The sequence below is a fragment of the Arvicola amphibius genome, chromosome 8, assembly GCF_903992535.2.
Source record: "Arvicola amphibius chromosome 8, mArvAmp1.2, whole genome shotgun sequence".
In the NCBI taxonomy this organism is placed as follows: Eukaryota; Metazoa; Chordata; class Mammalia; order Rodentia; family Cricetidae; genus Arvicola; species Arvicola amphibius.
In genome coordinates this window covers 10,497,309-10,521,932 of record NC_052054.1, presented here as the reverse complement: position 1 = coordinate 10,521,932, position 24,624 = coordinate 10,497,309, and the positions used below count along the sequence as shown (strand labels likewise).

The 24,624-nt window shown below is 47.5% G+C and overlaps 1 protein-coding gene across 3 annotated transcripts in view; it reads left to right on the top strand.

Moving 5' to 3' along the window:
- The window catches only part of Arid1b (AT-rich interaction domain 1B), a 360,006-nt gene that overhangs the window by 318,342 nt on the left and 17,040 nt on the right, over positions 1-24,624 (top strand). For all 3 annotated transcript variants that reach the window (XM_038338780.2, XM_038338778.2, XM_038338779.2), the window contains 5 exons: positions 4,961-5,106; positions 10,686-10,795; positions 11,529-11,687; positions 17,593-17,802; positions 19,502-19,706. In XM_038338780.2, coding sequence (XP_038194708.1) covers positions 4,961-5,106; positions 10,686-10,795; positions 11,529-11,687; positions 17,593-17,802; positions 19,502-19,706 — 830 coding nt within the window. The remainder of the gene's footprint in view (positions 1-4,960; positions 5,107-10,685; positions 10,796-11,528; positions 11,688-17,592; positions 17,803-19,501; positions 19,707-24,624) is intronic.

Genomic DNA, 24,624 nt, shown 5'->3' with positions numbered 1-24,624 from the left:
CCCTTTACTTAGGTTAGTCCCCCTGCCCTAGTCTGACTGTCTTCGCACTGAGGACCTGTGCCCCTGCTTGTCGGTCTGGCTGCTTGTTTTTGCTTCTGCCCTCAGCCCTACAAGGTGTCTGCCCCCATGCACTTCGTGTACACTAAACAAACTAGATCATTCCATCTCGTGCCAGTGTCATGTTCCCACCGGCTGGGAACACTCAGCTCTGTGGCCCAGCACATCGCAGTTCCCTCAGGGTGAGGAAATGCCAAGGCCTGCGTCGTCAGCCTGCCGGATTCTCGGACAGCACGGGGAACGGTGAGGCTTCTCAGCCCACAGCAGTTTTCCCTGGAGATGGGAGGGATGGGGTGCAGAGGGTGTGCCCTGGCATTAAGTTTGTAAGTCGTAAAGACCGCAAGGAAGAAACTGACTCCTGACTGCCCATGGTGCCTCGGTTTACTGGTATGGAGGACCTTGGGGTGCGACACTCCAGGAGCCCTTTTAATCTTGTCATCGTACTTATTTTGACCTATACTCTGTCACTAACAGCCAGACCACAGCTGACAGCCATGGGGTTCTTCTGTTCATGCTGGAGTGCCGTTGTTGGGGTCCTGATCAAGTCCTGGACTCTGCTCTCACAGGGCAGACAGTGCCATGCTTTACTTAGTTAAATGATTTTATGGCCTAGCCTTATTAAGAAACTTTAAGGACTATTCTAAAAATTCGAAATGATAAGCTGGGTATGTGGTTCACACCTGTAATTCTAACACTTGGGAGGCTGAGGCAGGAGGATTACCACAAGTCCAAGAAAATCCTGGGCTGCATATAGTGTGTTCCAGGCTAACCTAGGCTGCAAAAGGAAACCCTGTCTTAAAAATAGAAAAGAAAATCAGAAATGACTATGTTTGTGTTCCCTGGAGAAGTACAATTGCTTGTATGTGGGTTTGGGAAATGCTGCCAAGACAGAGTGTAGAGGATGGGAACTCCAGACCCAAATTAATTTTGTAAGCTGAGTGACAGGTCTGCTAAGGTACTAAAGATCTCAGCAAATGCCTGCAAGATATATGTATTCTTAATTATCTCGCTGCTAAAGCGTCACTTTGATTACTCCTCAGTGCATGTTAATTAGCCCCTCCATGTCTGCCACTATCAGGCATCCTCTGTCTGCGGCTGGCATTCACAGACCTCCAGGACCTCTGTTAGACACAGCCCCTCTCACTTGTCATCCAGAAGGGGTGTTCAGGTAGGACAGGGACTTCCCCGTGGCCGTTGTAGCAGTGCAGAGGAGCAGCCTTTCTTGTAAATGGATTGAGGGTTTTCTTAATGTTAGGATAACCTCAAGATAAAATGCCAAATCAGCATCTTTATGTACAGTGTGGTTAGACAGAGGCCGTTTATGTGGGCACACATTGATGATAGCTGGATTGTTTTATTATGTAGTGTGTACCTCATCTTTGTCCAAGTAGAAGACTGTAATTGTGCCGTGCAGGTACCAGAACCAGACTCCCAGAGTAATCACACAGAAATCTGTATTATAATACTGTTTGCCCAATGGCTTAAGTGTATTTCTAACTAGCCCTTACATCTAGAATTAACCCATTTCCATTATTTCATATTTTACCATGCGGCTCGTGGCCTACCAGCAAGGTTCCAGCTAACAGCTTGCGTCTTTCTCCTCTGGCAGCTCCATGGTGTCTCACTGACTTTGCCTTCTTTCTCCCAGCATTCAGTTTAGTTTTCCTGCCTAGCTCTACTCTGCCCTAACACAAAGTAGTTTCTTTATCCATTAACCAATAAAAGCAACACACATACAGAAGGACGTCCCACATCAAGAAGCCATAGAAGTCCTGAAGTAACTAATCTCTCTCCCTCGGGAAAGCTCCATCTCCGAGACCCGCTGCTGCCTCTATGCCTCCATCAAACTGAGCAGGCAGTGGACTCTGCACCAGTGGAGAGGACTAGCGTGGGCGTCTCGGAGTTAAGCGTTCCACATCCTCGTTCAGTTTTGTGTGATTACTAATAAATGGTATATAAACAGAACAGTAGGCTCGACAAAGCAGTCAGCTTTGAAGATGACAAGATCATCCTTAGTTATCACTAAATGCCAGACTGCCAGCAACCATATTTGCATTTTCTTTATACTCTGAAGTCAGAGCCCTTGAACTCCATTTGTTTTGGTTGGTCTGAGAGCAAGTAAAGATAGTTTAGATGCCAGATGAAAGAAAGGTCTAAGTCTGCAGGCCACACCATAGTGCTGTTGAGCAGTGGGGTATCGACGTGAAGTAGCTGTGGAAGGAGATGTTTGTGGCAGTGTGTGCTTTCGTGAGACCTCAAGGGATGTGCAGAGCCTCACAGGAAGAGCCACGCCAAGACGCCGTGGGAGAATCAGCTCTGGATAGCCAGGTGGGCGGCTTCGGAGATGGCCTTGACGCGGAACCCAGATCAGAGACGCAAGGCCAGGAGAGCTTACACCTGAAGGGTTGGAACTCTGTGCTGCAGGAATCATTCTGGAGGGCTTGTGGCAAAGTCCTGCTGCCCCTCTGTTAAAATCACTCTCCCATTCTTCAAAGAAAAAGGAATGAAACTTAAACTCCTTCAGGGTATTGTCTTCACTCCGTTGTCTCTCACCCAGATCTTTGCAGTGGCCTCCTGAGGCCATGTTCCTCCATCAGTGGCCGCCAGAGGACTGTGTCTTTAAAACACACATCTTCAGTGTCCTCCTAGACTTCTTTAGGATCAGGACAGAGCCTCAGAAGGCACCAGGAGCCCCTTCTTACAGGGCTGTGCTGACACCAGTGTCTCAGAGCCCTGCCTCTATGCTGTGTTGTTCCTAACTGGCTGCAGATCTGAGGGGGGTGTGGTGCCAACCTCTCCTCAGGAAACATTCCTCCCCTTACCACATGGTCATATGGTTTGTAGACCTCTGTTCTGTTTGTGCAGGCTACTGTCCACTTGTCGTTTGTTGCTTGGGCCACGTCTGTGTGCCTCAAATGTATTGTCCTCTCTAGTTCCCATGTGCAGCCCCAGCTGTAGGCAGATAACTGTGAGTGTCATTTCCTACTCAGTGGAAGGGATTTCTGCTTAGTCTTACTTAATCTAGTGTATCTTCTAGAGCAAAGGGTGTGGAACAATGTATTTTGTTTAAATAGCCTGTGGTCCTGTGATTTTGCAAGGAGCCATGGTTTTTAAATCAAGGGCACTCATCTCTATTCTGTGTCTCTTTTCAATAATTCAGTGCAGTTTTGTTCTCACAGGATTGACTGGCCAGAGCCACTGATTTGTGGGAATAATCGTGGCATGATTTTGCCACCAGCATTGTCATGGCAGCAGCTACAGGCAGGACGATGGATTAGCTATGGCAGAAACTGACCCAGGCAGGACAGCCTGCTTCTTCACTTTGCTTGTGTTGCTTGAGGTGTGTGTGTGTGTGTGTTCAGGAGCCACTAAGCGATGGTAGTTCTGCTCATAGTTGAGTACACTAGAAATTGATGCACAAATGGTTTTGAACAATAACTTATTTGAATTTTTAAATCTTTTGAAAATGTTGACTGCTATACACTAAGAGCCACCAAGGTAATTCAGAGAGTGAATAGCTAGTTTTCAGAACAGGTGGGGAAAGGGTGAACTTAGCCCTCTTCTCGGGGTAACTCCTAGCAGCATCTTAGCCACAACTGGGGCAAGCTTTTCAAGGGGACATTGTTACCTGAGGCAAGCTTAGCTTATGGCGGAGAGTCCCACCGTGCCTAGCACAGTTAGCCAGTCCTCCTGTTGCAGTGAAATTTCCCTGGGCAAGCAGACCTCCATGCCACTGCTAGCAGCCAAGAGTGAGAGAAAGTGTTTGTTACTGAACATAAGCTAAGTCCCTAAGATGGATCGCATCTCTGAAGTAAAGACACTTCAGCTCTTCCTTCCCTGTGACATCATGGGACAGAGGAAGCTTTTGGATGCCACTCTGGATGTCTGCGATCTTCTGCATCACTCCCTAAACCACATGTACAGATGCTGTGGTTTCAGTAGGACCTGATTTTTACAGGTTAACTAATGGACTGAGGAGGAAGCAGGGCTTTCTCTCGTTCCTATTCTTCAGAAGATTTGGGGCAAAGAATTGTTCTAGTAGGATTCTCGTACTACTCTCTGGTTGTTTTTCATCTCTTGATTTCTGGTTTGGGTGAGGATGAGGATGCTAGCCAGTGTGTGTAGTCAGCTCTTGTTACGAGTTAGGGCTGGAGAGGGCTCAGTGGTAAAGAGCACAGGGTGCTCTCACAGAGGGCCCGAATTCAGCTCCCAACACCCGTGTCAGGTAGTTCACGACTACCTGTGTCTCCAACGCCACAGGATCTAACATCTCAGGCCTCCATGAACACCTCTGTATTCATATTCTCTCTCTCTCTCTCTCTCTCTCTCTTTCTCTCTCTCTCTCTCTCTCACACACACACACACACACACACACACACACACGTGCGTGCACACCCACATGCATGCGGTAGGTAGGTAGGCAGATAGATAGATGATAGATAGATAGATAGATAGATAGATAGATAGATAGATAGATAGATAGATAGATAGATCCTAATGTGCCATTAGGACTGGGCTTCTGCCTCTGCCTTAGAGTTTTGGACTGGGCAAGTGGAGCAGGGCAGGGGTAGGATGACCCAGGATTTGATCCCTGGTGCCAAAAATGACAATGAAAAAAAAAAGCCATCAATTTTGCCTGCTTTTTAATTACTGTTTTTATCTCAAGTTCCTTACTCCTGCTTCTGTTTATCTTAAGCATAGTAAATAATAACTCAGAACATGACACAATTATGAATGTAACTTATTTGTGCAACTTATGAACAGTATATTGAATATTTACCAACCGGTAGAGTTCAGCCTCTCAGAAAAGGGCCAGCCTTGCCCCTGTATCTCGAGATGACTGCCAGGGCCCTGTGCAGCCGACGTGGTGCTCAGTGAGTGTGCCTGTTCTTTCTCCCTGCAGGCAAGGCAGTTTTCCTGGCATGAACCAGGGTGGACTCATGGCCTCCAGCTCTCCCTACAGCCAGCCCATGAACAACAGCTCTGGCCTGATGAACACACAGGCACAGCCCTACAGCATGACCCCGACAATGGCGAACAGCTCCACAGGTAACCGGTGCCACCCTGTCTTCCTGTCTCCGCCTCCTCAGCTTTATGGTCAATGCCCAGATACTGAGAAGGGAATTCCTCGGTGCATGTGGGCTAAGTCCACTCCCTGCTTTAGAAAGCTTGCTTAGTCTGTGACTTGATGTAAGTGGTTTGTCATGGTTTCTCCACTACATCCCCATGTTTCAAGCGTCTTTGGATGAACTGTATGTTCTGTGTTCTCCTTATCCATGGGAGTTATAGGAGGATTGAAGGCTCCCAGGTCAAGAACTGACACTTGGCAGTGACAGAGGTAGGCGTGTAGGCTCTGTGCTGCAGAGGACGAGGTCTCAGGGCCGAGCAGCTGAAGCACTCTCGGGACAACACCTTTCCCTCTGCTGAGTGCTATGTCAGAAATGAGAAGCTGGCGTTTGCTTGAGCAGCATCCCTTTGGGTAGGACTCGCCCATTGTCTCCTGGGCTTGGGAGGAGATGGAAAATCCGCCAAAGCTCCGGGACATGTCACCACATTGTGACCCTTAGTGCCCGTGCTCATCTTTACCGTTTACACAGCTTTGCCATGCTCTCTCTGTGTCTGGGTCTCCTGGAACCTAACCTCCCCTTCCCTTTCCAACCCCTCCCCAACCCGCCACTCTCAGAGCTCTCTGTCACAGAGGACAGGCCAGAGCGGCCGGCTGTGTTACCTGCCTGAGCAGCGGGACCACCCAGCCCTAGGGACTCACTTCCTGTAAGTTTAGAAAAACACAGACTAAACTGAGTCCAAACTCAGGGTTTCCAACACCTGAAATCCCCCTTCCCAGTGTTAGGCAGGTGGAGGTTCATGGTGGAAATGAAGTCTGCGGATCCAGCAGCCTGCAATGTTACCCAGCCCATACAGAGTCTGGGTCGGGACAGCCTGTGTTCTGTCTGGCTTTCAGAGATAAAATTGCTTCTGAAACTGGAATAAATTTCTGTCTACTGTTAGCAATACTCATTTTTTCACTTTTCCTTTAAACCCCAGAGCTCCCAAAACGCTCTTAGTAAACAGATGGCACACGGCCCTGACCAGGAAGATCTATGTGTTCTGAAGAAAGAACCAGTTTTATGGGGCTCATAGAAAGGATTTCATTTTATTATTCAGATAATTCAGCGATTCATTACTTCATGCAGAGGAAATCTGCTCAGTGAAAGACCATTTATCCTTACAGCTTTCTGTAAAGCATAGCAGTATATTTTTCATGGCATTGTGCATTTCAAAATATTGAATTTTTAATAATTTAAACATTTATCAAATTTTGTTCTACAATTTATATGATTTCATTTCCACATTATTAAGTCTGACGCTACCTGATAGAAAGAGATCACTCAGAAAAACTGAGGAGTATTGACGTCCAGCATCTCTTGTGTCTGTTGACAGGTCCCTGTGAGTCTTTGAGTGTTAGTCTCTGAGAGGAACAGGAATGACAGGACGTCAGCAGTGCAGCCCCCACACACTGGAAGTGGTTCATTGTGACGTCCACCTCTGTGGCTTAGGACCGTGGCCGTGGAGATCAATTCCCATGGGCAGCAGCAATGCATTCCTCCATCATGGTGCCTTGTGGAGAAAGGTGGAGAGGTGTAGGCAGGCCAGCAATGGGTTTTCTGAGATTCTGTTAGTACCCCCTGTAACTAGCTTCCCAGCATTCCCTTCACTGAGTCAGTTAATGGTGTTGTAAAGGTATGCTACACACACACACACACACACACACACAAACATCCTCCTGTGTAGGAACATTGTCACAGGCTTCAGTGAGCAAGTGGTTACTTAAATGGAAACAGTATGAGTATAAATGTGGCAGGCATTTCTTCCTGAATCTCAAAAGTTGTTGGGTGGGAAACAGTGGGGATTGTCCTCTGGAGCGATCTGGATTCACATTTGGGTTTGAAATTCGTTTTTAGCAAGTTGGATTAAAAAGTTTGAATCACTTAATAGTGTGAGCAAAAGTATAACTTACAGGTAAACTTGTGTATCCTGCACTGTAGTCTGGTCCGCTGGTTGTTTTAACGTTTATAGTAACTCTTTAATGCTCTGCTGTCTGCTCGTGAGGTGTCGCCTTCAAGAGGATCTCTGATTCCAACAACCAGAAAGCCTACCATCTAGAGCTCTATGATGGCCTCTCCAGAAGCCACTCAGTAGAAACCAGGTGTTTCCACCATCTGCTGCTACAGCAAAACCTCCCCCAGGGAGCCTTGGCCAGATTCTAATCCCAAGAGTGAAGCACCCTATCATTTGCCTACCTAGACACTGAGTGCCCGCTCGGGTAGCCCTTAGGAAGAAGGGAGTCAGTGGCACTACCTCAGAACTGCCCAAGGACTGCCTACTGCAAGGCACCTGGAGTGCCCATTATAGCTACAGAGTCTATCCGAATTCTGAGGGTGTGTCCAGGGGGCTGTATTATTAATAAACTCCCTGGGTGATCTTCACATGCACAAATGTGACAGCCACAGATAAGGGAGCATTCTGCTCAATGGTCACTTGATCAATCACTGTCCACCCTCAAGAAAGAAAAAAGACAAGCAAACTGGGGACATGGAAGGAAGCAGGCAGACCAGGGACAAGGGAAGAAGCAGGCTGAAGGACGTGATGAAGCATGTCAGCCAGGTTTTGTAAGATGGAAGACTTACATGCTGAGATCATGCCAGAGCGCATCAGTGTGCCAGCTCCTGGCTGGAAGAGACACTGTCACTCGGGCACACTATGGAGCCATGCCCTCCTCGTGTTCCCTGGCACTCCCTCAGAAGGCTGTGCTGTGAGGAAGGGTGCTTCCCCTGAGATGCTGGGTCGGGAGGATCCCAGTGAGCTTGAGGCTAGCCTAGACAGCATAGGGAGCTCTTTTAACCAGGCTAGGCTACAGACAGGGAATTTGTTTAAAAAAAATAGCAACAACCAATTCGTAAACAAGGTAGGCCTTTGGTGTTTAGAATGACAAAATATCTCTAGAATGTGAGATTTTACCAAGAAAGGGAAAGGAGCCTTGTGTGTGTCACTGCCTTCTGGGAGTGGCTGCAACCGTGTAAAGAACAGAGAGAGAAGCTGGAGGAAGCAGGTTGGCTTCACTCAAGTCCTGTGTTCCCTGAGTTCTTGGGAATGCACAAATCCAGCTATATTAGGACCTTGACCCCTGGTGGCCTTAAGAAGACACTTTAGCTCCTGCATTTACATGGCCCAGACAGCCCTTGCTGTAGCCTCAGATGCTGTCCCTGGCCATCCCATCCGAACTTCACACTCTGGACTCCTGGGAATTGGAGAATCAGCAGTTGAGGGAGGGCGTATCTGACAGTGATGTGACCTCTTTCCTGAGGAAAGAGGAAAACAGTGCTCCGGAGAGACCTCCGCCCTGGAGGGTGGCAGATACATGGCTCTTCGCAGCAATTCTTTGAAAGTTTGGTTAAGTCAAAACTAAGCATTTCAGTAGAAGGAAAAATAAAATCCACAGTCGGACAGACAGTGCAGTCATGTCATTAGAAGAAGAATGTGCAGTGTGTAGAAAGTGCCGCTCCAGTCTCGTCTCTCAGAGCAGTAGGGCGGCGCAGGTGTATTTGCATATCCAGGGTGCCCACTTTAGACTATAAAATAGAAAATGAAGAAATTTGGGGGATTTCAGATTCCACGAATGCTTTATTCATCGGAGTCTGATTATGAAATCAGTGTGAACTACTGCTGATGATTGTAGTACAGTTGGCTTAGTTCTTTCTGCTTAAAGTTACTTTTATGTACATTAATGTGTGAAATGCATAAAACATCGCCATTCCTACTGCCAAAATAATATCCAGATATAACTTATAAAACTGGCAAAACAGCTGTCACCTCTGGAGCAGCAGGATTTGGCAGAAGCCATGTGTTGTGACCTTCCTTCTTTGAATTGCGCTGGCTGCCATTGCCCCGAGCAGTGCGCAGAAGGGGAAGAATGTGCCGATATTCGTGCACAGGCCCCCTTCCTCCCTGCACCACGTTAATTCCTCTTCTGAGCATCCAGGCTCACTAATTCCTGTCTCGTTGGGCCCTGCAGAGAAGCCACACGGAAGCCACTGAGCGAGGCGGTCTTCGGCTGTAATATCACTCAGCTGCTTTTTTTGAGGTTTCACACATTCACAGAAATAACACATTTTTAGCTGATCCCAATAGATTTTCCTCTGCAGCTGCATCACTTGAAAAAGCTTTTTGTTCCAGTTCTTAAAGTCTAAGTATTGAAAGTAATTTGAAAAAAAGAAAAACATCTCAATTATGATTTGTGTGTGTTGTGATGACTGTAAGGGCTGACTGGGCTGCAAATGGGCTTTACAAAGCCAGCCAGTGTGCCTGTGGAAGCGCGGGATTTCAGAGCACAGTGTTGAGTGCGCCGGCGCAAACTCCAGGGCACGTGGAAGGGTAGGCTTTTTTGGCAGGACCTATGGTCTCAACCTGCAGTGATGCTAACGATATTAACAAATTAGCACCATGGAGCTTGCCAGCTAACTCACCAGAGCCCGCTCGTTCTCTCACTGCTGTAATTAAAACTAATTATTTTCTAAAACACAGTAATGCACGAATATGTGCGGTAATCGTTCTGTAGTGGGCGATCTGCAGGGCCTTTTCAGCTGGTTTGCTTTCCCGTCTTTTCTAGCACATTGTGCTCCCTGTGTCCTGCCTGGCTGAGCCCACACTTGCCATTGCAGCATCTGAAGCAGGTTCTGTGTATGAAGCCTTATGGTTCTGCTGTCCTAGCAGGGAGCGATTTCAGAGCGCTGCCTCATTGCCCCCTGTTCTTTACACATCTGTTATATCTCACTTGCAGCGCCTCTGTCTAGTTCAGTAGTGTGGAAGGCTCGACAGTAGATTCTATGGAAATTCAGCTCGACTCCCTGGATAGCCACCCTGATTGTCCTCAGGAGTCTGAGTCCTCCCTTTAGAAAGAAACCGCTCGCCTGAGTGTGTCTGTTGGTGTCTACAGTGAGGATGTGTGAGTCACTGGTTCTCTGAACATTTATCTAGGGCCTGGGTGGAGCTTGCTGCAGCCACATATCAGGCCGCAGATGGAAAGTGTGACTTTTGTGTCAGGAGCTCCTGTGATGTCTCACTAACTGTAGAGGTTGATGACACAGCCTCTGTGCCAGCTGAGGGACAGTAGCCCCCTCTAGAGTTTAGGGACCGTCCCCTAAGTCCTCTGTATGGTTTTCCTTCTCTATTGTAGACTAGACCATGGGAAGTAGCTGAGATTTTGCAAACAAATCTTTGAACTGCAGAAATAGAGCCCCAAGTCCTCCAGAACCCAGGCGGCAGATACACACTGCAGTTTCTCCCAGTGCCGCGTGAGCAGTTCATACGCCTGCCCGTCTCTACTTGTCGCCTACTCTCTTAAGCTGTGATAAAGAGAAAGAACTATAAACTGGCTTGTGTTTGGGGGTCTTGGCTATACAGGGTCTGCTTCCTCCACCATGTAAAAGAATTTCAGACATCAGCGTGTTCCAGCATCCCATGACTCTTTTTCCCCTTTCCTTCCTTCAAGGGAAGCGTGGGTGCCAGGTGAGCAGAAGTGCCCTGGTACATCCCCAGTGTAATCTTTACTCTCTCCTGTTCCCCACTAGCTTCTATGGGTCTTGCAGATATGATGTCTCCGGGCGAGTCAAAACTGTCCACACCTCTTAAAGCAGACAGTAAAGAAGAAGGCGTGTCCCAGCCTGAGAGCAAGTCAAAGGTACTTCCTCCTCCCTGCGTGCCACGGTCACTGCTGCAGGACGACCTTGCTGTCCTCTGCCTGGTGATGACTGTCTCACCTCTCTTCCCTCCATGTGCCTTCCTGTGCCACTTGTCTGTGTCTTCCCCCTCCCCCGCCCCCTCCCCCACTCCGCTCCCCAGCTCCCCATGGTGTGAATCTGAAAGTTACTAATTCTTAACAGCATTGAATCACAGTGCGGGAAGGGTGGAGACCTTGCTAAGAGATGCTGTTGGGGAAGCAAAGGATTTATTTATATTGTCTGCTGTGGATACTTGGACCCATTTTTTCTGCCTATAGTTCAGAGCTTCCTATTTTAGCTACCTTCACAACAGCATTCTTACTGTTTGCTTCCCTGCCTTATTTCCTAAATAAGACAAATGGCTTTTTCTTTTTCTTTTTTGTTTTGTTTTCTTACTTTCTTGCATAAGATATATCTAATGCTTAGCATTCCATCTAAGCTTAAAGTAAGCTTGGTAGCTTTGTGGCCTTTCCAGCATCCAGCAAACTGACAGGCCATACTAAGAATGTTTTAGTACTCTGTTATGTATGTTTTCGTGTGTGTTTGTGCATGTCTTTATATATACATTTGTGATGTGTGTGTGTGTACGTGTATGTGTATATACACAATTCATCTGTTAAACTGGATGTACTTAATTGTTTTAAATAAAGTTTGTTGTACCTTTGTCGTTTTTTTCTCATTTTCCGACCGCAGGATAGCTACAGCTCTCAGGGCATCTCTCAGCCTCCGACCCCAGGCAACCTGCCAGTCCCTTCCCCAATGTCCCCCAGCTCTGCCAGCATCTCCTCCTTTCACGGAGACGAGAGTGACAGCATTAGCAGCCCAGGATGGCCCAAGACTCCGTCAAGCCCTGTAAGTGGCCCTGGTTGTTTGTCGTGGTTTTTGTATGGAGGGGCTTGGGGATAGTTAATTAATTACACTTTAATGCTTGCCAGTTTGCTTTATAAGACTCCATTGTTGATCCGTGAAAAAGCAGAATTTATAAATCATTTCATTACTAACGGCATTTGTGTGTGTCATACTCTTTCTGGCGTTCTTAGCAGCTGTTCTGAGGTGGAGCCCTTCCTCCACGTGGAGTGTACTGGTGTTTTAGGGGCTCAGACACCGCCCTGGGGGTGCCTGCTCTGTGTGCCACTGAGGGCTTCTCTAAAGCCAGCTGCTGTCATTTACACGGAAACTAAAAGCAGCCAGGAGATAAATGACACACTTGATTCCTGGTTTAACTTTGTCATGGTTATTGTATCTAAAAAATGGTTTCAAAGCTGTTTACCTGAAATAAATGAATAACTATTGCAACCAGGTACAGTGCGTTATAACAGCAGCCTGTTTCAGTTCTACATTGTGTGCCTGAAATGGCCAAAGTTATAGAAATGTTAGTGCATCTGAATTTTTAGGCTAAGAATGTGCACCTGTATCAGCCACTGACAAAGACAGGCACTAACTAATTCTTCAGATAAGTGACAACATCTGCCATCTACATACCAGGAAATGCTCTTTTGACCTCCAAGTTGGGCCTTTATTCCTTCTAAAAATATTAACCTGTACCAATAAAAAAAAGTAATGTGGTATTATAACCTTTTACTTTACGTTCATATATAGGGAATCAAAAGATTTTTTAAAAAAAAATGAAATAAGTTGTCAAGAAATGTAATTAACATGCTGATATCTGTAAGATAATATATTAAAGTGCCCAGCTCAGGAAAGCAAGTTGGAGGGAAGAAGACCCTGGCTGTGCAGGATCTGGCAATCTAATCAAAACCCGAAAGGAGGCTGCCATTATTTCCCATCCACTGGGGTAAACATAGAGCCCGGCATGTTGAAGAGCTGGTGGCTGTGGCAAATGTTTGTGGAACTCTGCTATAACCAGCATTTGCCTTTTCAGAGTGAGGAAGGGCACCCCGGGCATCCCCTTCCCTGAAAGATGTATTTCAATTTTGAAATACCCAGAGTGAGCAGTGGCCCACTTCCAGCCAGATCAGAGGAAGGGGGAGCTGGACCCCCTTGTTTTTAGGTGCTGTTGTGCTATTGGCTTTGAGTCTCAGAAGGCAGCTGATACTATGTGTTTGGGGTTATTTTGGTTTTCAGTAAGCCACCTTGGAATTTTTTTCTTCTTCCTTTTCCTTCCTTTCTCTCTCTTTGTAACAGGAAAACGCATATGAATTAATAATGCTAAATGAATGGGCAGAGTCCAAATACATTTACATAAACGTTTGCATATTGGCTCAGTTGTAGAAAATGGTAATGCTTAAAACTTAAGATAATAATTGAGAATAATTATTGCAAATGAAGACCTTAATAGACTGGGCACCGTGAGAAAACACTTACTGTTGGTCCTGAGTCACAGCTGACAGAGAGGATGCTGTGTTCCAGCTTCCTGCTCAAGCTGTCCTCACCCAGCGAGGCCCGTGCAGAATTCCTACCCCAGAGTCTGCCTTCTAGCTGGACAGTAACCCAGGTCTATAATCTCAGACTGGGAGGCTAAGGCAGAGAATCGTGTTTGAATCTAGCCTGGGCTAACTAGCAAGCCCCACCTCAAAAAAATTAAATTTTAGTTAAATGTAATAGAAAAGTAAAGTACTGACCCCATTTTCTGATGATTATACTTGAAATTTAGCATTTTTTAAAAAATATTGCCACACATCTCTTTTTATGCCAAAATTGCTTTGCGTTTAAGAATCTGTTAGCAAACCTGTGGCTCCAGTGCTAACCAAGGACAAGAGAGGCGGTGTTTGCCTGGCAGAGACTGCTAGGCCCTCGCCGTGTACTCTGCCACATGAGATGGGTGTTCCGGAAGGGGAGTGCAGTACAGGACCGCGTGCCGCCAGGCTTCTGGTCACTGCAGACGCCTGTGATTCAGGAGAAGTGAACTGCTCCTGCAGAGAGGCCGCTTCCATTGGTGCTTGAAATCGGTCTCTAGTAGTATCCCCAGAAAAGCTTTGCTAATAGCAAGCATGAGCCGGGCAAAATAACAGAGCTGCCATGGTTGCTTTGACAGTGTGCTTTGGACCAACATTGCTTTGTTAGAAAACACTCTAAAATATAAATAAACATTTGTCCATACGCATACACATATACAGAGAACCAGGCATATGGCAAAGACTGCTGAAATGTAAATCTGCCTCAGAGGCTCAAGAAAACGTGTCTGAGCCGAATTAAACTATATGCAAGGAAAGCATGTGTGGCACCATAAGAATATCTTGCTGTGGTTTTTCAGCAGCGTCCATTCTTCCTGCTCCCCAAGGGATTCAGAACCTGGGATACAGTGTTCACAGCCCAGAAGCAGTTCTAAGTGGCCCTTGGACTCCTGCAAAAGATACAGGGTCTTCCTAAAGGCCCTTCCCACCATAGTAGGCAGTGTCTCCTCAAGACTGTCCTTAAATGGGAACAGAGATGTTTCTGGGGGCCAGAGCAGTGACTGCTCTTGCAGAGGACCTGGATTTAGTCCCCAGTACTCAAAGATGCCTCACAACCGGCTGCAACTCCAGTTCCAGAGGATCTAGCGCCCTCTTCTGGCCTCCATGGGCACTGTACACACGATACACATATATGTCGGCAATATACACATAAAATAAAAATAGATCTAAAACCTAGAAATTTCCTCAGAGAGTCCAGCCAGCCAGTGTCTAGGAGAGAAGAAGAGCTGTGTTCAGTGGCAGCAGGGAGCATACAGGTCCTCTGCTGGGCTCTGCTCCTCTGTTCTCCTAGTTCTCGCTCCAGACACTAACATCTTTCTTAGACACTGACTCGACTCACAAGCAAGCCTTGGGCCAGAGAGGTGTCCACTGCTGCTCTCTCACCTGTGACCTCACTGTGGCCACCACATTCGTGGCACACCTTTTGTCCAGCGCATATGCTATTTGTTGTTATAATAACTAGTTGTTCATTCTTACCTGAGCACAGTCAGACTCTTACACAACTTTCTGTCTGATGAAGCATTCATAGACAGCTTGCATACAATTAGTGTGAAGGACGCTGTGCCGAGTGAGTGCGTTCACAGTCACCAAGCTTGTGAGCCGTTGTCAGTGCACTGCAGAGCGGCACGCTACACTCTAGACAGAGCACGGCAAAGGAGCCAGCCAGCATGTGACAGGAGAACTGAGCCTTGGTGTGGATTAGCCAGCAGGCCTCCTGGGAAATTGCCACGCAGGCACCTACATTTCTTGAGCTATGTGAAATGCTTTTGTCTGCATGGTAAAACCATAAAAATGAAGCCGGGCAGTGGTGGTGCATGCCTTTAATCCCAGCACTCGGGAGGTATAAGCAGGTGGATCTCTGTGAGTTCCAGATCAGCCTGGTCTACAAGAGCTAGTTCCAGGACAGGCTCCAAAGCTACAGGGAAACCCTGTCTCAAACAAAACAAAACAAAACACACATAAAAATGCCTTGGGGAAGACGCAAAATTATCAATAACTTATCTTTTATGCTGGAGAGCTGGTTCAGTGCTGGGAGTGCTTGCTGCACTCTTGGGGACCCAGTTTCAGGGACCCTGAGCCTGTGTGGTTCCCAGCTGCCTGTAACTCCAATTCCAGGTGACTCCTGCTCCCTTTATGGACTCTGAACATCTGCATGCATGCACACATGTCTGCACGCACACACAGGTGGAGACAGACACATACGAACACAAACATACACAGACACAATTAAAAAAAAACTCCTTTGATGAACTACTCATTGCCTTTTCCTGATTACAAGGGAACAAATTAGAATAACACAGGTTGACAAAGGTGACCAAGTTAAAACCTACATATGCAGACTCCCCCAGTATTTTAGGTCCGCTTCCAGCCCCAAGAATCCTTTCAAAGGCAGGGACAAACGCTGCTGTACACTGGTCCTCTGCTCATGCTCAGTTTCTGTCCTCAGGGAGAAGCGCACTGGCCGGAAGTGGAGGCTGGGTCATAACCTCCAGGATCATGGCAGAGCTGCTCGGGTCTTTCAGGGCTCTTTAAACAACCGATGGCCTTCAGTGTTCCTTAACAGGACACTGGCGAACCTTGCCTCCCAGTTGCTCATGAGGGGACACACCTGACTATAGGAAAAACGCCTTCCCTCATGTTCTATTTCATGATTTCATCTTTTAAAAGCACCGGCCTAAGCTTGAGTGGCCCTTCCTAGAAGAAGCACAGCTCTCTGCCACCATTAGCAGCCTCCTGCTATTGTGAACTTCCGCTGTCAGCGCTGTAGTTTCTTCTCTTAGTAAAATGAAAATAAAGTTTATGAAGGATACAATTCAAGAGCTTTTCATTTGGATATTATGTATGCAGATATATTGGATACATACCCTAAAAGATCACACTTTGTTGCAAGGAAGCCAGCTTGTTAGTTCCTGGCCACTTAGCCCCGAAATAATCACACAGAAACGGTATTAATTAAATCACTGCTTGGCCCCTTAGCTCTAGCTTCTTATTGGCTAACTCTTACATATTAATTTAACCCATTTTTTTTTTTTTTGGTTTTTCGAGACAGGGTTTCTCTGCAGCTTTTTTATAATTTAACCCATTTCTATTAATCTGTGTATGGCCACGTGGCTGTGGCTTACCGGCTAAAGTTCTGTTCGTCTCTGGTAGGCTCGGTGGCTTCTCTCTGACTCCACCTCCTTTCTCTCAGCTTTCAGCTTAGTCCCCCCCTCCCCCACCCCGCCTACCTCTATTCCATGGACAGGCCCAAGACAGTTAGCTTATTAACTAATGGTATTTATATCATACAGAAGGGAATCCCACATCAACACTTGCTTTCCATTCTGACCACGTCAGCTGCCCTATTCAGCCCTTCAGTACTGGGGACTGAATTTAGACCTTCCTAAATACCACCGAGGTCTAGCCCCGATCCTTTCCCTACTTTATTTTTTTTCTAATTTGAGAAAAAAATAATTTGAGGGGCTTAATAAACTGTCAGTCTAGCCTCAAACTTTGTGATATTCCTGCCTCAGCCTTCCAAGTACCTGGGAGTACAGGTTTGCACAAGTGGGCCCAGCATGTCCGTGTTTATGTATTTTATTTATAGATTTTATGCCTCAGTAATACTAAAACCAGAGGCTTAACATTACAGGCGGAACAGCCTGTAGAGGCAAGCTGCCACTTACCGAGCCTGGTGCTTGGTTTCTAGGGCGCTAACCACACTGGGGTGCTTATCTTATAACCCCTTGACCACACTGAGAAGCTCAGAACCCTTACCTAGGGAGAATTGGCTGCCCGTGCCAGTTTTAGCTGCCCAATAGCTTGCAAACGCCAGCAGCTTGGAGGCACAGCTGTCTTGTCTGTGGTTTCTGTCCTCCTGCACACTGCAGCAAGCACCAGGTGTCTGTTCTGTCATGTGACCTAGTTTTCATAAAGACACGTATTAGTCATTCTTATTTGGAGAAAAAAAGTGGGAGTGTGTTATTGGAGGTGAGGGGACTTTATGGCTTCAGACATGAGAAATTTGACCACAGACCTTCCTTCTCTGGACTGCCAGTGTTTTGTGTCTCAGAAGCACATGAGACCTCATTGGAATCTTGCCTTCGAGACTCAGTGCTTCTATCAGAGTGTTTATTTTACTTCAGTTGTTTGAAGTGTTCAAATGAAGAGTTTGGGCCCTTTTATTTGAAGTCAAAGTGTGTTATTTAAGAAAATGTATAATTTGTGCCTTTGTCCCTAGCCGTTGCAGGGTGTTGTAGTTTTTAAATGTTTCTTGTGCTTATCAGTTCTCTGCTCTTTCCTCACCTTCTCCCCTCACCCCACTCCTGTTCCCCGTGCCCACTGCCACCCACTTCCGACACTAGAAGTCCAGCTCATCTTCCACCACTGGGGAGAAGATCACAAAAGTGTACGAGCTGGGGAACGAGCCGGAGAGGAAGCTGTGGGTCGACCGCTACCTGACCTTCATGGAAGAGAGAGGTTCTCCAGTGTCCAGTCTTCCCGCAGTGGGCAAGAAGCCCCTGGACCTGTTTCGACTCTATGTCTGCGTCAAAGAGATTGGCGGTCTGGCGCAGGTGAGAACCCTCAGTGCCGAGCAGGTGTGCAGACAGGCCTTTGCATGGCTCCTTTGGGATGCTGCTTTTTTGTTACGGTTTTTTCACAGAGGAGAAGCTAAGCCTGTGGGAAGGTCACTTCCTAGGGCCCTGTGGTGGCTGGAGAGGGCTAGGATCCCTGGCTCTCCTACCCACTGTGTGGTCTCGGTTTCCTCCTCTAGACCAGCTCACTAGTGTTTTCTCAGCAGCTCTAGAATCCTCTGGAATCTGCTACAGAGTCATAGTAAACACTCCAGAAGAGTTTTAGAAATGACTAAATTCATCATGGAGTTCAGATTTTAAAAAATCAAATTCATTATTTTAATTCAAACTAAGTATAATGGGGCACAGCTGTAATTCCATGCTTGGAGACAGGAGGACCAGGAGTCCACGGCCAGCCACAGTGTCACTGAGGCTTCTGTCTCAGTTCTGTGGTTCTGGGAGTTACAGGACAAACCTTTGTTCTTGGCCTTCCCTTCAGTTACCTGCCCCCCTACCGGACTGAGGCCTAGGACTAGACCCATTAGAACTTATCATAACCCATGCTGAGTTATGTGGCGCAGTCTCCGTCACGTGCTAGGTGGACCTCCTCTCCTCCCTCTCCCTGTGAGCCCTGCCCCTCCCTTTCTGTTCTGTCTCCCCTAAATACAAATCACCAAGATAAAGAGCAACTCAAATCCACTCATGCGGTGGTCTGTGCAACTCTGCCGCTGTAGCTCACGCAGGCCTGTGAGCAGCTGCTGTGCTGTGACCGCTCAGAGGCCAGCACTCTGGTTGACCAAGGGTAGAGTTGCAGTCTGAAGTAGCCGTGGCTGTCGTTGCTGTCAGATGTGTTTGTTGTGACTGTTAGCACTAAATGAATGGACGTAAGGATCCTTGTGCTAAAGTTTGGATCCAGATAGCCATGATTTTATGACCATTGCAAGCCATCCGACATAGCACACACCAAAAGGCACAGGCCTCCATCTTCCCTCAGCTATTTCTGTGTCCTCACAACCCGTTCCTGGGTAGGAACAAAAAAGTTGAAGCCATGCCGCCCCCTCTCTTGGAGTGCTGATGTCTTCAGCCTCATGTAGTAAGCCCCGGAGGACACACACAGACCTGTGCCCCAGACACTAAGCTCCTGGCCAACACTGCAGCCAGGGAGCGGTAGCCCTGCTCTAGATACTTCCTGTGCCCATCCCTCGGGGAGCCTCAGTGAGAGCTCAATGGAAGGATGTAGCCCGGGGCACAGGAGCACACTCCGGTGGCTACTGGAAGGAAACATTATTTTTTCATGTAAGTATAGTGCTGTTATTGTTACTGTTAGGCACCCTTTTAGAGATTAGGTGGGGATAGGGGTGTGTGTGTGTGTGTGTGTGTGTGTGTGTGTGTGTGTGTGGTGGGGGTGGGGGCTCCATTCATTCCTGGGACTCAGGAATCTGGAAGCTCTTATACTAATCTCTAGGAGATGGAGCAGGCAGAAGACCCCAGCAAGTGGGCTTTTATGTAGCCATCGGCAGGTTCCTTAATGGCTTTATAACTGTAATGCTGTCTGTGAGCTGCTGAGTGGGAGTGATGAGCATTGGTTAAAAGAGGCAAATTGAAAAAAGGAAGCCAAGACATTAAGTGCTTGTTTGTCTCCTGGCTTTAAACAAGCCACTTTGCTGCAAACCAACGATCCTGCCCATTTTTTTGCTAGGTTAATAAAAACAAGAAGTGGCGTGAGCTGGCAACCAACCTAAATGTTGGCACTTCAAGCAGTGCGGCTAGTTCCCTGAAAAAGCAGTATATTCAGTACCTGTTCGCCTTTGAGTGCAAAATTGAGCGTGGGGAGGAGCCCCCACCAGAAGTCTTCAGCACAGGGGATGCCAAGAAACAGCCCAAGCTGCAGCCGCCATCTCCTGGTAAGTGACCCCAGGCTGGGCAGAGGAGCCGGCCTCCTCAGCAGAGCTTCAGAGAGTGAGATGCAGGGCTGCCCTTTGCTGCCCTTCGCGTCAGAAGCAGAAGGCAGCACTCACTGCTGCTCCTCTTCGCCAGAGTCGACCTTCGAATCCTGGGCCACATACCTTTGTTTCTAATACAAGGATTTACAAATATTCCATCCAGCCCTAGTCCGAGTAAACACCTACAAGAACCCATTCTGCTATTTTACAGCCCCAGTGCTGCCACCTTCAGGTCCAGGGGCTGGCTTGCACCACCTCGTCTGTCTGGACCACTCAGATTTGTACTTTAAAAAAAAAAAAAAAAAAAAAAAGTGAGATTGGACTTAGTTTCTGCTATTTCCTGTCCAGCAGGTTCTTACCTGGAAGGAATCCCTGCAGTATGGTGGAAAAGTCCCTTGCGTGCTGTCATGAAGCAACTCCCTCTTGTCCCGTTACCCGCACTGTTGGAAAAGGGCCATGCTTTTCAGCTCTCCCTCTGGCCTTCATCCCCCCCCCCCCCCCCCTAGACTTTCAAGTGTGAAATTAGCAAACACTGTGTGCTGGTAACTCCTGCATTAGAGACAGGAAGACACTGGCTTCCTGCTCACTCAGGAAAGTCCCACCATTCCTGGTTTCTAGTCACCGGTTGGTCATCAGAGATCACATGGAAGCCTAGGTGCCCTTCAGCACTTGTGGGCTCCCTAGCAGTTGCTGCACAAGGTGGAGACTGTGCTGATCCAGCAAATGGCCAGCTCTAAAGCTAGCTGACAGCCATGTTTCTCGAGCATGTACACTTCTGTATCCTTATTTTATCTTCACATCAGCCCTGGATGCAGGAGCAATTTAAATGTCCCCGAGATAAAGTCTTAGAACCCAAAACCACACAGTGAGGGTGCAAGAGCCTGTTTTGGGCTGTTTGGTCATATGTTGTTCACTGAACCCTCCAGATAGCTCAGCCTAGATGGAAATGCTTTTGAAGCAGGCCTGATGTTTACATCTAGAAGCCAGAGGAAGAATTCTGTTCGCTTCTAATGATTCTCTGGCTACTGTCGGCATTGCTAAGCTGGTACTGTTGGCAGTGAAGAGGTCTCCCATAAGTACAGCCAGCCATGCACTACCCTGCCCATCCCTAGATGTAGGCCTGCCGGTTGGAAAAGCCCTCCCCTGCAGCCTCACCCTTAATGATCCCGAACTTTCACCATTCAGGGTGTACCTGAGCACTGGACAGTCTAATTTTAAAAACCACACAACATTACATTCAGTTCACAGAATGAAAGAAGCTGCCCGTGAACAGCTCTGAGACTATTTTTCCAAAATAAAACCCCAGTGGGGTGCAGAGTCCAGAGCAGTAATATCTGCAAAGATCTAAAGATGCATTTTATTCGTGAGGAAAGAAGTCGTGTCCCTGAATGGCCTGCACTTGTGTGGAGAATAGTTCTCCCAGCATGCCTCGGCCTCAGTGCAGGAGGCCCTGCCAGGGTACAGACCCTACAGAGAGTGGAGGGCTGTTCCCTCGACAGCCAGCGTTTCTCTTTCCCCGGCTTAAACCACTGCCTCTGTGGCAACATTATCCTTTCAGCTGCACAAAGGAGCGTGGCTCAGGCAAGCATTCTTGGTCCAGATGGAGCCAGGGTCCTGCTGTGATGTGGGGTTTAGGAGCAAAGCTGCATCCCAGAGAATGAATGCCCTGGGCTCCGGACCACACAGAGCCCGTCCAGGGGACCGTGAGCACCAGTACCCTCGCCCATGGCCGGGTCTGTGTGACAGCCCTATATGTATCAGATGGCCTCCCTGGCTCCAAGACTCTTATTGAGGTGGTTGAAGAAAATTATCCCTGTGCCAGGATGTTTTCTTGATCTCTTTTAACGTGGGATTTTTAAAGCTAATTTTCAGCTAAAACTTTCGTGCCAGCACATCCAGGCAAACTAAAGCAAAGATTTCTAATGAATATTCTAGTTTGTTCTCCCATCCACCACCGGATCAATTATTCCTAAATCATGTATCTGTGTTCTGAGAGGATTCCAAATTTTGGAACTGGCCAGTTTCGATTGACTGTGGCTTTATGAATCTAAAGCTGAGTTCAGTCAAACCTCGGAGGCTTGTCCCCTTAGCCTCTGCAGCTGCATCCTACAGACAGACACTCTGCAGACAGATGCACCCCTTGAACTCCGTCAGGGCCTTGGCATGAAGTCTGCATGTTTAAGGTGCCAATGGGATCCTTGCACTGAACTTCTCAAAGTTGGTGGAGAAGTTTAGTCAACAGCAAGTGGCCCCAGCAGACTTGGGGAACTGGAGCTGGGGAGTGGGGCAGGCAGAAACAAGGAAATGCCATTCAGCTAGTGAGTTTGTAACCCAAAACCGATCTGTCTTTGCTGGCAGGTGGCTGACTGCATTTCTATTATTAGCTGACAAGTGATGTCACAAAACCTGTCATGGTTCCAACTAGGGAATCCTCAGAGGAAGATAAACGAGAAAGGGGCCGCAGTAACAAAGGTGCCCTCTGGGTGACCTCCAGTCACTAGAGCTGGGACACATCAGCTGTTCTTCTCACACTGTTACCCACACCCCCTCCCACCAGAAATGGGGCACCGGGTTCATGCTGTGTAAATTATCTTCCCAGCCAGGAGCCTGGCTGTTCCCCTCTGAAGTGTGTGAACGCACTTAACCTTCAGTAACCTTTCCATTGTTTACTTTAGAGCATACATTTGTAGCTTCTGGCAAAAGGTAGGGATATCCTAGAGAGCCAGCCGGCCTTCTCCGCTAATGGAGTTGTGAGAGGGTGTATTCATTTTTTTTTCCTGAAAGGAAAAACACTGGCAAGAAAGGATTTTTTCTTTGTTTGCTTTTTATCAGCTGTAAATGTGACTGCTATATAAATAAGGTCATTCTAGCACCACAGCAGGCTGCGAGCCATATTTCCAGGGGAAGTGACGTCCAAGACAAGCCCTTTCGCCACAGTTCTGTGGCGTTGATAGGACTGGCCATGTCCTAAAAGGCTCCTTGCTCACTCCTTGCAGTCTGCCTTCTTAGTACACATTTCCAGAGTGTCTGTGCTTGTTAGTTAGCTTTTCTGCTTCCATGAGGAGGTAGTCGGCTTGCGATCCTGAAGCCATCCCCACATACACTGTGGGCAGCCAGTCAGGCCGCAGGGACTGGGCAGCCCCCATCCGGCAGACACCACCTGTACATAACCAAGGCTTGCTAAGAACAAGTCCAGAGGAAACTCCAGTTCCCACAAGACAGTCCATACGTCCAGAAATGAGTTCAGGCTGGACGGCAGAACTTAAGGTGGCGAGATAGAAGCCAGCATTCCTCCAGAACTTGTGAAACTGGTCCCCATCTGCCAAAGGAGACAGAAGGGACAAATGGCTACCTGTTGCTGCATGTCAGAGCACATGAGTAGCCTCCGGGCTCCCTCGGTATCAAAAATACCCATTATATATTTCAAAGTCCATAGTAACGTGCTGCCTCCCCAGGGCTTCCTCCTCCCGGGCAAGGGGCCCCTGCCCCTGCTCTTCTCACTGTGCCCTCTCTGTTCTCTGCCCCCTCTATCCCCCCCTCTCACAGACAGTCTGGTCTGGTCTGCTGGCCGTGTTCGGTCTGCTTCTGCCTTGGCCCTGGGCTCTTCCAGATGCCTGTCTGTTCTCTCGCTCTCGTATCTCCAGTAAAAACTTTAATCAGATCCCAGAGAGGTCATTTGAGCAGTTTCTTTACTGTGTCTCTTGCGTACATAAGTGATGCCCACTTTTCCCATTTCTGACCCCTTCATTGAGAAATGGCTTAGGACTTCTTTAACCTCCATTTCCTCTGAAGTAAAACAAGCACTGGAGCGAGGCTTGTCCCCTCCTCCACAGGAAAGCAAGTGTCATTTCCCATGTGCTGGTAGTCTGCAGTGCTCAATCCCAGGCAGTTGTGCAGACGCCATAAAGGTGGGGTTGTGTGGCCTTTGTCATTTGGCTACACTGCGGGTTCACCTGTTGAAAAGGGCCTAGATGCACGAGACACAGATTCCCCCGGAATGTTCCTGTCTGATGGATACATGGAGCCAACATCTATGTTCCTGTCTGATGGATACATGGAGCCAACATCTCTCTGTTGAACATCTAGCGTGCTAAAGACTGCGATAGATGATGAAGTGGGCAAGATTAATTAATAATCCACTCGGGTTCTGAAAGGGCTCCCTTCCAAATGCTGTGATTCTGAAGTCACTGTGGTGGAAACAATCTCAGAAGCCCAGCAACAGGATTGAAGAACTAACTGCAAGTCAGCCTGATGTACATCTGTAATAACAAATCTTACAGCTCAAATGAGTGTTTTTAATGATAGAGCATAGGTGTCCAACTGTTGAAAAGATATTAAAATAGTATAAGGTGCCTTGTTAACCTACATAACCACTTTTGAGCTGCAGACATTCCCTGCTGCAGAAGAACCCGTGTTCTGAAGCACCATATTACAGACCATCAAACTGATGTGCCAAATTTTCGTCCCATTTCTCCTTTATTTACATTTAGAGTATTTCCAACAACGCTGAGTTAAACAATTTTCTGCCTAAAGCCTTCTTTTTCTTAGACTCCTTTTCCCCAGGATAAATACCCCAGGAAGCAATTACCCAGTCAAACGTATAACTATATTTTATGGCTCACAAATGAAGTATGTTTCTAAATCGTTTATTCTGAAATACTCCTTTTCTGGCTGATGGGGGTGGAACTCAGAGCAGAGCATTTGTTTTAGCATGTGAGCCCTGTCTTCCACCCTTTGTATGCGCATGCTCTCTCTCTCTCTCTCTCTCTCTCTCTCTCTCTCTCTCTCTCCCTGCCCCTCCCTCCCTCTCTCATTCCATCCCCTTAATAAAAGCAACATATAAGTGACTGATTTTACTACATTGTTGCTATATTAAATG